This window comes from Jaculus jaculus, chromosome 2 (genome assembly GCF_020740685.1).
Source record: "Jaculus jaculus isolate mJacJac1 chromosome 2, mJacJac1.mat.Y.cur, whole genome shotgun sequence".
NCBI lineage: Eukaryota > Metazoa > Chordata > Mammalia > Rodentia > Dipodidae > Jaculus > Jaculus jaculus.
In genome coordinates, this window is record NC_059103.1 from 130,504,844 (window position 1) to 130,518,208 (window position 13,365).

At 41.4% G+C, this 13,365-nt stretch overlaps 1 protein-coding gene across 1 annotated transcript in view; it reads left to right on the forward strand.

The window, feature by feature from the left end:
* Rab2a (RAB2A, member RAS oncogene family) overlaps positions 1–13,365 on the forward strand; it is a 79,648-nt gene that overhangs the window by 19,292 nt on the left and 46,991 nt on the right. The window contains exon 2 of the mRNA XM_004653331.3: positions 12,561–12,632. Coding sequence (XP_004653388.1) covers positions 12,561–12,632 — 72 coding nt within the window. The remainder of the gene's footprint in view (positions 1–12,560; positions 12,633–13,365) is intronic.

Sequence of the window (13,365 nt, forward strand, 5' to 3'; positions counted from 1 at the left end):
CTATAACACCCATAAGTCTGCTCCAATAATACACTGCTTCCAGGAAACACTAATTCCCAATTGCCATCAGCTGAAGAGACTAGCATTCAGAATAACTAAGTTTATGGGGGAACACCTGAATCAAACCACTACATTCTGCCCTGGCCTGCATAAACTGATATCCATACATGATATAAAATACAGTGCATTCAGTCCAACTTTAAAAGTGTCCATGGTTTCTATCAATTTCAATGATGTTCATACATCCCCATAGTCCAATATCTTTTACTGAGCCATAATAGCAAAAAAATCTCATAATGGGCTGGGTGTGGTGGCGCATGCCTTTAATCCCAGCACGTGGGAGGCAGAAGTAGGAGGATTGCTGAGAGTTTGAGGCCACCCTGAGACTACGTAGTGAATTCCAGGTCAGCCTGAGCCTAGTGTAAGACCCTACCTTGAAAAACCAAAAATAATAATAATAATGGCACAGAATAAACATTCACACTGCAAAAGATGGCATTGGGCATAGCAAAGAAATATTCAACCAATACAAGATTTAAAACAACCAGAGCAAACATCAAACTCTGTAGCTTCAAGTTCAACAACTGTAGCCAGTGACAGATCTTCAAGTCTGATAATTCTAACCAGCAATTCCAGCTAGGCTACTCACAGTCCTGGAAAACTTCATCTGGGCTGGCAGCTTTCCTTAGCAGCCATCTCGTGTCCCAGCACCTCCACTGGGTCTCCACTGCTACCCACGGTTCATCCTCATGGCTCCATCAGGTCTCCATGCAGGCATCCAGCAAACCTGCTTCACACTGTCCGTGGCCATTTCCAAAACACAAGACAGTGTTGCAAACTCAATGACCCTCTTTCTTGCCTTTGTTATACTCCACAATACAGGTAGGGTGCCATTTTGTTAATCCAGTGGGGAATAAAGCAGACTTTGAAGAACAGGACACTCCTTGAGCACTCAGGCCCCTTCAAAAGAGTCTGCATTCTTCCTGTTGCCCCAGTGCAGGTCAGCTGGTCAAATCTCAAAGGTTGTAATCTCTCAAACAATTTGCAGGTGAATGGGCAGTAATGCAGGCGCAAAGATTTCATTTCTTCTATGCCATATCCCTCTGCTCACACCAATTCATTTCTATGCAAAGCAACTCTGCACAATTTCTCAGGACATGGGTATAACAGCAAGCTTTTCACACAATTTGCCTCTAGCCCAGTCCAAGCAAAGCTCTTTCTCACCCTCATAAGCCAAATCTCACAGTCCATAGTTCTTACTACATTCAGGTTTTTCAACTCTGAACAGAATAATCCATCAAGCTGTATTTACAGCACTGCAATCATCTCGTAGGTCAAGGTTTCAAATCCTTCCACATTCCTCTTGAAAATCAGCTCCAAAAGGCCAAAGCCACACAGTTAGGTGTCTAGCAGCAATCCCACTCCTTGGTACCTCTTTAATGTTGTAGTCAGGTTCGCATTGCTGGTAGAAATCATCCAACCAAGAGCAGCTTCTGGGAAAAAGAGGTTTATTTTGGCTTACAGGCTCAAGGGGAAGCTCCACAATGGCAGGGGAAAAGGATGGCATTAGCAGAGGTTGGACATTACCCCGTGGCCAACATAAAGTGGACAGTAGCAACAGGAGAGTGTGTGAAACACTGCATGGGGAAACTGGCTATAACACCCATAAGTCTGCCCCAACAATAAACTACTTCCAGGAGACATTAATTCCCAATTGCCATCAGCTGGGGAGACTAGCATTCAGACTATCTAAGTTTATGGGGGACACCTGAATCAAACCACTACACCTCTGAACACCTTCCCTCTCCCCTTCTCTCCTATACCTCCTCCACTGGAATCTCTTTCCAGGTAGTCTGTCTTCTATTTTGAAGTGTAGGTAACACCAGCCACTGTATGGCTATGAATATCACCAGCTACTTTGTATCAAATTGCAATGTGTTCCTCCCTTTTGTGGTTTGATTCAGGTGTCCCCCATAAAGTTATGTGTTCTTAATGCTAGGCCCCCAGCCAGTGGCAAATTGGGAATTGGAGCCTCCTGCAATGATGTATTATTGGGGGTGGCCTTATTGATGTTATAACTAGCTTCATGATGCCAGTGTTTGGCACACTCCCTTGCTGCTGTTGTCTACCTGATGTTGGCCAGGAGGAGATGTCCACCCTTTGCTCATGCCATCATTTCCCCCTGTCATAATGGAGCTTCCCATCAAGTCCATAATCCAAAATAATAAACCCTTTCACAAGCTAGTCTTGGTCAAGTGTTTTCTGCCAGCAATGTGAAGCTGACTGCAACACTCCACTTCCTTTGGCTCTTAAATTCTTTCTGCCATGTCTTCCATAATGGTTCTTGAGCCTTGTAGGGTATGATAGAGATGTTTCGAGATGTTTCAGCACTGAACATTCCGCTGTCACTTCTCCACACTTTAACAAGTTTGAGTCTCCTCAGGGAGAAGCTTCTCTCATCAAAAGTAAGACTAACATTAATTTCTGGACATAAACATTTAGAGGGCAGTTTGGTGGGTATAATATGTCCATTTACTCAGATAACAGTAGTAGTTCCCCCCCCCCCGCAAGACTTATGACCTCATCAAGCCATAGGCTTTTTTTTTTTTTTTAATTGGGAAGGGATTTATTGAAGATAGAAGGGAAGTTCCATAATGGCAGCAGAAGCTGGTTGGCTTTCACAGGTCCAAACACAGAGAGAGAAGCCACAATCCACCACCAGCACCAGCACCAAACAAGCACACTTCAGAAAACCCAGGCAGAACTCAGGAACTTTGCATATCTTTATACTGGACCCTGTAATGCACCCAGTGACACCTCCTCCACAGATCTAAGTTACAAACTTTTAGTAAAAACCTGAATATTTTGGGGGCTATCATAGACAGCTTCACATCACTGAGATGAACTTCCAGACCTGGCACAGTTACGAAGGAAGGGATTTATTGAAGCTTACAGATCCAAGGAAAGTTCCATATGGCAGAAGAAGCTGGCCTGCTTTCACAGGGCCAAGCAGAGAGAAAGAGAAAAGCCACAAAAGCCACACCACACACAAGCACACCTAGGAATTCCAGGCAGAACTCAGGCACTCTTTAGACTGGAATTCCAAATCCACCACCACACCTTAGGGCAGGACCCTAAGATCCACCCAGTGCCATCTCCTCTGGCTAGGTAGCTGGAAATCTAAGAAGCTTTAAATAAAATACCTGAATCTATTGGGGGACATTTATTTGAACTAGCACATTCCACCCTTGGCCCCCAATAGATTCAGCACCATCTTACATTGTAAATAGTATTTAATCCAAATTGAAAGATTTCCACAGTTTATACCAATTTTGGATAGTCCCAAGTCTCCTCAGATTTAAGATTATCTCTTAGCTGTGAGTCCTGTAAAATCAAACAAGTTACATAATTTCAACATATAACAACAGAGTGAACATTTTCAACTGCTATAAGGCATAACAAGGAGAGACTACAACAATGCATACTCAGTGATCATCAAGCAAACATCAAACCTCTGGAGTTCCAAGTCCCATATAACCAGTGACTGAGTCTCCGGATTTTCCAGTTCCACCCCTCCAGCTAGGCTAAGTAGTAAGGTACAGCTTCCATCCTGTCAGTAGCCTCCATGGTAGCCCTTGCACAGTCCTGGCATATCCAAAACATCTCAGGTCTCCATGCAAACCACGGTCCTTCTTCCAAAGGCTCTTCCAGCCTATTCATGAGGGTCGTCATGCTGTGCCTGTATGCTGCATCTCCAGCAGTAGCTCATGAAACCACCTGCATCTCATGACCACTACATGCATTTTTCATGCTTCTGAAATCAATGCCAGTTGTTCAGGACACAGCCATATTCTTAATTCAGAGACAAAATAAATTGGCTTTTGATGAGGTTTTCAGTACTAGGCATGAGTTCCTCCCGCCTGTGGAGCAGACCTCAAGTCCAGTCAGAGAGCAGTTGGTTTCCCCCTTAACAGACATGCCACCATTTCACCAGTTGTCACCTTTGGCCACATTTACAGCTTGCAAGGTCTGTTGTTGGCTAAAACTAATGATGAAGTTTCCCCCACCCCAACAGGCGGCATACCTCTTTGCAGTGTGATACCAACTAGTCAAGAGGCAGGAGGTTTCCTGCTCTGCTACAACTTGATTTCTCATTGACCTGCCTCTCAAGCATTGTGATATTTTTGGTAGTAGGGTCAAGAAGGATGCTAGGTTAATGCTAGGTTGCCAGCGACAAGTGTCCACTTAGACCTTTTGATACATGTTAAACACAGTGCTGCTATTATGATTTTTGTATATTTATGTAAGAAGTCAAATGTCTTGATCAAGTACTATTTACATTTGCCTTTTTTGGGGGTGGGGGAGACAGGATCTCACTCTAGCCCATACTGACCTGGAACTCACTCTGCAGCTCCAGGCTGGCCTCAAACTCAGTGTGAACCTCCTACCTCAACCTTCTGTGTGCTGGCACTAAAGGTGTATAGCACTGTGCCCAGCTACATTTATATTTTAGTAGATAATACCACACAACCTTCCTTAAAATATAGTCTTAACGTATTTAATTTTAGCTTCCTATAAACTTATGTTCTTATATTCAACAGGCTAACTTCAATGGTAACTGTATATACTAACCTAGTCTGTGATTATTTATTTAGCAGTTTGGTTTTGTTACTATTGATAAATTGATTCTTTGGCTTTTATTAGTTTAATCTGTCATTTGCATGAAACAGTTTTGTTTTGCTTACAGCCTTTGGCTTCCTAACAAACTATGTCCTCATATACTACTTTCAGGTTATGTACAATAGCTTTTACTAAATAATAATGTACATGTTATCTAAGTGCCTTCCTTCCACTGTATCATGGAAAAGCATGTTTTCTTTTTAAGCTACTTAATTGAAATAATCTAAGAAACATTTTAAGAAATATATCACTAGGCAATTATATCATTGTGTGAACATCATAGATTATACTTACACAAAACTAGATGGTATGTCCTATGGCTCCTAGACTACAAAGCTATACAGATTGTTAACGTACTGAATGCTATAGACATTTGTAGCAATAATATTTATGTATCTCAGTATGTCCAAATGTGGAGGAAGTAACAGTAAGGGCTAGTGATACTGCTGAGTGGCATAGTACTCGTGCACATGTTCAATGTCCTGGGTTCAGTCCTAGGGCTGGGGAAGAGAGAGAGGAGAGGAAGAGAAATATCTCCTGTGGCTCAATTTGAACCCCCTCAGGAGAGAGAAATCTGGATATCACTCTGCATTGCTTTGGAGGTTCTTGCCAGTCCACACTCAAGAGTCTGCTTTAAGGTATTAGAAAAGAGACTGATGGAGTTTGAATCTTATAATGGATTTTTGGCTAAAATAGTTACATGTGTGTATGCGTATGGGCACACCAGGACTTCTTACTGCTGCAGATGAGCACCAGACACTGGCACCAGTTTTTGCATCCAGCTTACATGGCTGGTTTGGGAATTGAACCCCAGCCAGCAGGTTTTGCAAATAACTGCCTTCATCTGCTTAGCCTTCTTCCCATACCCTTACTACACGTTTTAGTTTTTTCAATTTTTTTTTTTGTTTTGTTTTTTTGTTTTTTGTGGTAGGGCCTCACTCTGGCCCAGGCTGACCTGGAATTCACTATGTAGTCTCAGGGTGGCCTCAAACTCACAGTGATCCTCCTACCTCTGCCTCCTGAATGCTGGAATTAAAGGCATGTGCCACCATGTCCAGCAATTTTTTCAATTTTTAACTCATATTTGACACATATTTATGTAAAGAGTATATGTGTGTGTGTATGTGTATATATATATATATGCTGTAGTGTATGTACATGTATGTGCAAATACACACCACTCATGTGTATGCAGAGGCCAACACATTGGCTGTCATTCTCTGTCACTCATCCACATATGTCCTTGAGATGGGCTCTCTCCCTCAACCTGGAGTTGCTGACCTTCAGTGAGCCCCAGCAATTGTCCAGCATGGTCTCCGTCCTGTAAACAGACCCTTATGCTTAAGCCATGCTCTTAACTGCTGGAGCTGTTTCCCCAACCCAGAATTTTTATATATGGCTTGAAAAACAAACATATTCTATAATGGCCCAGATTGCTTCCTTTTTCATATTTTTTTTTGGGGGGGGGGTTCAAGGTAGGGTCTCACTCTAGCCCAGGCTGAACTGTTTCATATTCTTATTTTATAAGCTGTTTTTTATTTAAATTTTTTTAGGGCTGGAGTGGTTAAGGCACATGCCTGTGAAGACTAAGGACCTAGGTTTGAGTCCCTAGTATGCACATAAGCCAGATGCATATGGTGGTACATGTGTCTGGAGTTTGTTTGAAGTGGCTGGAGGCCCTGGCAGGTCCATTCTTTCCCTTTCTCTCTGCCTCTCTCCCTCTCTCTCTTTCTCTATGTGCCTCTCTCTCTCAAATAAAAAAGAAACATTAAAAATTTTTTTAACTTTTTTGTAAAAACTGAGACATTAACACTAAATTGATGCTAGCTAGGCCTTCAAAAGATCAGGATCACCAGTATCACCATCACCTCCATGTTCAAGGACAGCAGTTCTTGCTAAGCCTTCATCCTTTCTAGTGGAATGAGCCCTAAAAGAACTGCCTGAGACTGTTTCCCAGTTTTACCTTTTTTAATAATTAGGAGCAAACTAAAGTAATGATTAAGGATATAATCATGATTACTATTGGTGTTACATAGTGTGTGCTGTACATAGTTGTGTGTGCTATCCTGTTATACAGCTGTTAGTATCGCAGGTTTATTTACACCAGCACAAACCATCACATTATATTAGAACAGCTGTGATGTCATTAGGCAATAAGAAATTTTCAGCCTCATTATAATTTTGTGGGACCACAGTTCTATATGTTCCCTGAAACACCAATATGTAGGACATGACTTTATATTTATATTATAATAGTAGCAGAGATATTGGGTGTTAAAGGCAATACTTTTTCTTTTGTCCTCTTTTCTCGTGCTTCTGTAGTACTCATACTTACTATAGATTAGAAAGATGAGGTAGTTATTACATTGGTCAAGATAAGAAGTAGAAGGTAATTGTGTTAAAAATGAAAAAGGAGATTTAAGAGTTGTAATTAACAAGATGTTATAGGAAGTAGAAAAATGAATGGTGAAAATAATATTCAGATCCTTTCTATGTTTAGAGTGCACACTTCATTCAAATACAGGCTCTTTTTCATTTAGTTTTGTAATAAAATGCATACTATTGAAACAGGGCTGGAGAGATGGCTCAGTGGTTCAGGGTGCTTCCTTGCAAAGTCCTGGGCTCAATTCCCCAGTACCCAGGTAAAACCAGATGTACAAAGTGGCACATGTGTCTGAAGTTCCTTTGCAACATCAGGAGGCCCAGGCCCACCTGCACCCATATTCACTGTGTCTTCCTCTCTCTCTCTCTACCCTGTCACTCTCAAATGAATAAAATATTTTAAAATAGCAGAATACTGAGACAGTGTAAAGGGTTGACATTATTCAGAGTACTCAGATATAAGGTGGCTAAAGCTTAAAAGATGAACTACCACCTCAAGAATGAGGTGCACATGCAAGATGGAGCAAGTTTCTTTACAGTGGAGAAAACTGAACAACCACCAGGCTACAAAAGTTAACTCCAACAACGATTGTCAGTAGAATGTGCCCTTTATGTGACATATCCAAAACAGCCTTCTGAGCCAGGCATGGTGGCACATACCTTTAATCCCAGCACTTGGGAGGCAGAGGTAGAATAATAGCTGTGAGTTCAAGGCCATCCTGAAACTACATAGTAAATTCTAGGTTAACTTGGGCTAGAGTGAGACCCTACCTCAAAAAGTCCAAAATAAATAGTAAAAATAGCCTACTATCTCGAAGAGTTTCTTCTAAGACACTCAAACCCCCTGTCTAATTGTGGAAAAAAGTCTCAACAAGGAAATACCTGAGTAGCATTCCTCAAAACTGACAACCTTATCAAGAACAAAGAAAGTCTGAGAAACTTTCAGTCAGAGGAGCCTAAGGAGACATGTTAGCCAAATGTGTCATGGTATCCTGGATGTAATCCTAAGGGTAGAAACTAAAGAGGAAGAAGAAAAGAAATGGGAATGGTAAAGGCAGAGAAGTTGTATAAAGAACAAAGAGGAGCTGGGTATGTAAGAAAGCACTTGCCTAACATGCACACTAAAGAAAAAATGCATGGGAAGGAATAAACTGGCAATTTCTCCATCCAGTGTGGGTACTTGCAAACAGTCTCTGAGTATGTAGTGAGCCTGTAGCTCTCCAAAATCCTGCTCTTTAAGGGAAGTTCTTCCCTTCAGTGAGGCCTCACTTCTTTTCTTGGCCAGAATATAGGTCTTGATTGCTTTTCTTGGAGTGGATACCACACTCAGGGAGAGCAAGATACTCACAGAATTCTGTCAGTGTTCCTTCCACTCTAACCTTGACTGTAAAGGATATTGTATTTTCCTCCTGAAACTAGACAATGAAATCAATTATTTTATATACTTCCTCAGTGTGTGGTGTGGAACATTTCATAGAGGATGTAGACTATGAAGAAAGTAAGGAAGAATAGCCATTAATTATGTGGAATGGGGGACTCACTGGGCATCAAGAATGTTAAGTAAATATGTGCAAACTGAGCATGGTGGCATCTGCCTCTAATTGCAGCACTTGAGAGTCCAAGGCAAGAGGATTCCACATTGTAGTCCAACTAGGGCCACACAATAAGTAAGACCTTGTCTCAAAACTAATTTTAAAAAAGCAAAGGCCCCTTGTATAAGAGGTTGGCAGAAAGGATACTTAAATTTTCAGCTGAAGTTACCGGCTTTGTTCACTTTTGTGTCTACATCTTTTTATATACCAGAAGAACTGTATTGAAGTCACTTCAATATTGTAAATGATACAGACAGGATCTTAAAGTCAGCCTGGGCTACTTAGTAGTAAATGTCAGCCAGGGCTATCTAGAATAGCAAGACTGTCTCTGTTAAGTGTAATCATTAGTATTGGTTACAGAGAGGTAATGTTATCTAAATTCAAGGCCTTAAAAATTGTGTTGTCCACATAAAGACATTTTGAAGATGAATAAGATACAGTCTTACCCTCAGGAGTTTTGTAAATAACAGGCCTTAAAATAACTGATAGCAGAAGATAAAAGTAATAAATGCCTTTTCAGAGGTAAAGGTCCGTTGTGTAAGTCCATTGAGGAAAAGACTACATCCAACTAATAGAAAAAATTTAAAAACAAATAAAGTAGAAGACTTCTAAAGGTGGTTGGCTATGTAGAACTCAGGGATAGGTGGGGTAGGCAGTGGTTTTCTATTCCTTGAGGAAAACAGATAGCCTTTGCCAGCTTAACCCTTCTCTCCAAACTCTCAAGAACTGGACTTTTTCTTTCCCCTCAGGTCATCTCAAATAAGGCTAAGGTTCAGCCTTAGACCTGCCTGTGGTTAGTGATAGATCCTATCTGTGGCATCCCAGAGTTTGGTGAATAATTCTGAGCTTTGTTGAGAGAAGTTGATGTGTTCTGAACCTGGGAGAGTTGAGCTTAGTTGATGTGGTGGTTTGAATAGAATAGATGGCCCCCAATATATTCAGTTGTTTGTAATTTGCATCGGCTGGCTAGGAGGCAATGTCACTGGGTAATCTTAAGGTGTGGTGGTGGAGTTCCTGAAGTGTGCTGTGGCTTTTGACCTTTAGGCTTCTCTCTCTGTCTGCTTGGGCCTGTGAAGGCAGGCCAGCTTCTTCTGCCATTATGGAACTTCCCCTGGATCTGTAAGTTGCTTCAATAAATCCCTTCCTCCATAACTGTGCCTGGTCTGAAAGTTCATCTTAGTGAACCTGAATCTGTCTGCTACAGGTGACCACTGAGAAAAAGAGATTCACATAACAAGAAAAGGATATGATAGATGTCAGAGCTGGCAGAACGGATGAAATCTAGTTTTACCAAACAGTAAAGTGATACTATAAAATAAAAGTACATTAGACAGCATAGATGTCTAAAGAAAGCTTGGAATAAAAATGTAAAAAAACCTTTAAACCTGTGTTGGATTTTGACTTGTTATTTCTGTATGAACTAAGTAAGTGCTTTATGTATGTCAACTGGTTTAGTTCTTACAACTCTATAATGTATATTCTTCTCATTTTGAAAATAATACTGAAAGCATGGTTGATCCAACATCACCAGGTTATACTCTTAGCCACTACACAAATACTACAGTGCACTCTCTAGAGGTAGGAGGCGTAAGCATCAGTTTGGGAGGGTTTTTGTTTGTTTTTTAATTTTTATTTTATTTATTAAAGAGAAAGAGGCAGAGAGAGAGAGAGAGAGAATGGGAGCAGTAGGGCCTTCAGCTGCTGAAAACAGTCTCCAAAGCATGTGCCACCTTGTGCATCTTGGCTTATGTGGGTCCTGGGGAATCAAACCTGGGTCCTTTGGCTTTGCAGGTGAGCACGTTAACCACTAAGCCATCCCTCCAGCTCCAGCCCAATTTGGGAGGTGTTTTTTGGTTTTTCGAGGTAGGCTCTCACTCTGGTCCAGGCTGACCTGGAATTAACTCTGTAGTCTCAGGGTGACCTTGAACTCATGGCAATCCTCCTACCTCTACCTCCAGAGTGCTGGGATTAAAGGCGTGTGCCACCACACCCGCCTCCAATTTGGGAGTTTTGAGAAGAGGTTGAAAACTAGAAGATGGTTTAGGATGGTAGCTCTTTCACATGGAATGGTAGGGGAAGGTGTCTGTGATGGTGAGATGCCAGCTCTGGAAGTCTGTCTTTGTGGAGAGAAGGGAGAGGATTTGCAAAGATATGACACAGTCTGGATGGAAGACTAAAGTCAGATTTGGGTTTATGAGAGACACCAACATAAAAAATACTAAAGAAAAAGAAAACTTAATTTTTCTTCAGTTTTATATTCTATTTAGGAAAAAAACAAACTAGCAACAAGACAACAGCTATTTAAGAGGGATTACTTGGGCCTCAGGATGATTAAAACTTAGTGACAGAACATGTGGTTAGGCCTGGGGTTGGGAAAGGGATTCCATTTCAGAAAGTTTTTGTAAAGATTTAAATCTTGGCTGTCCATCCTTCCTTATTTTAAAAAATTAAAGGTTTGGTTGCTAGAGAGATGGTTCAGTGGTTAAAGGCACTTGCTTGCATAGCCTTGATGGCCTAAGTTCAGTTCCCTAGATCCCATGTAAAGTCAGATGCACAAAGTGGCACACATGTCTGGAGTTGGTTTGCAATGGCAGGAGGCCTTGACATTCCCATGCTTACTTTCTCGGTGTCTTCTTCTTTCTCTCTCTTTCTGTTTCTCTCTTTCAAATGAATAAATAAATAATTTTTTGCTTGTGTGGTGTGGTATAGTATGGTGCCTCATAGGACTCTGCTGTCCAGAGGGGAATTTTGGGTATTCCACAACATTGCTCTACAGCTTGGTCTCTGTCTTTTGTTGCCTTTTTTTTAAGTTTATTTTTATTTATTGCAAGCAGAGAGAGAAAGAGAGGAGAGACAGACAGATTCACATGCCAAATTGTGCATCTGGCTTTATGTGGGTACTGGGGTAGCAAACTCAGGTTGTTAGCCTCTGAAGGCAAGTACCTTAATTACTTAGCCATCTCTCCAGCCCAGTTTGGCCTTTGTTTTGAGCTGGAGTTTCTTTACTGATTGTAGAGCTTGTGTGGCTCCTGCAATTTTTGATCACCAAGTCTTTGCCTCCCTCTGGCAATGGGTTTACAGGCACACTTGGGTTTGCCCAGCTGTTTATATGCAATCTGAGGATCCGAACTCTGGTAGACTCAGGCCCCCTCAAGTCCCTATGCTTGGTCAGAAAGCACACTTAACTACTGAGCCATCCCTCTGGCCCTGAAAAGCATGTTAAATATGTCAGCCCTTATTTTCTTCCTATGGCTTTAATTGCCATCCTGCATTGAGCAGTCTTAAATCTATGTCTTCTTTTTGAACATCCTTCCTGAGATACTGAATCACCTATCCAAACTTGCCTAATCATCTTTGCCACTTGAGTGTCTAATTGATGAAAATATGGAAGTTTGAAGGAGGACAGCCTTTACTTTGTGGAGAGAATTGATGAGATTGATGATAAAAGATGGGGAAGAATTAGGGATGATCTGAGATTCTTCCTAGAGTGACCCTTTGCAAAGCAGTTCTGAAAGGCTGCTACTAGGCACATGGGTGCAGTTAGACACACACCTTAGGGTTGGACTTAAGATCCTCCCCCAGTGACACATCTCCTCCAGCAGGGCTCTGCCTCCAGAATTGCCATCAGCTTGGAATCAAGCATTCAAGAATTTATGAGGGATACCTAATGCAAAACCACCACAATGGTAGTACAGTGAAAGGCTACTAAGAAAACCTACTTATTATTTTTGGGGGAGTTTAGTTGCCACATTTATGTTTTACATGGAAATTCAAGTAAAAAATAGGCCCAAAGAATATTTTTTAAGTTATAGTACTAATGCTTCAAAGCACCAGAAATTCCTGCTCCCCCTTTAACTTCTGTTTTTGTAAGGTGTTTCTTCTTAATCCGGTTGTTTTTACTTCCAGGTGTTGGTAAATCGTGCCTTTTGCTGCAGTTCACAGATAAAAGGTTTCAGCCAGTGCATGACCTCACTATTGGTAAGTTTTATGCATGAGGAAATCATCATATTGTCAAGTTTAAATGTAGAATGTCAGAGGATATGTCCTGTTTGTGATCATCCTAAAATCAGTGGAACTAGATTCATTGTTATGCAACATTTAGTCTCAATCATGTTTTAGAAATATGTATAGTAAAATAATTTATCCAACTTTTCTCAAGTAGCTAGAATGCATAAGACTTTAATATTGGAGATTTCAGTCCTCTAATGATGGAACATAACATACTGTTGAGACAATACTGTGTCATGATGGGAGCTTGCCATAAATGGAAGTAAGTCCCTGGCGGAAACTGTCTGGGCAAAGCTTTCAGCTCCTCTATCAAATGGTGAGAAGCATAGTGCCAATCTACCAGTATTAGTTTGAGCAGTATAGAAATAGTTAACATAAAGCATTGAAGCAGTGCCCAGTATCATGGTGAGTGCTTCAGACTTTTCTACAATTACTAACCTAGAAAAGCTGCCATTAGCCGGGCGTTGTGGCACATGCCTTTAATCCCAGCACTCGGGAGGCAGAGGTAGGAGGATCACTGTGAGTTCAAGGCCACCCTGAGACTCCATAGTGAATTCCAGGTCAGCCTGGGCTAGAGTGAGACGCTACCTCAAAAAATAAAAAAAAGAGGGCTGGAGAGATGGCTTAGTGGTTAAGCACTTGCCTCTGAAGCCTAAGGACCCTGGTTCAAGGCTCGGTTCCCCAGGTCCCACGTTAGCCAGAT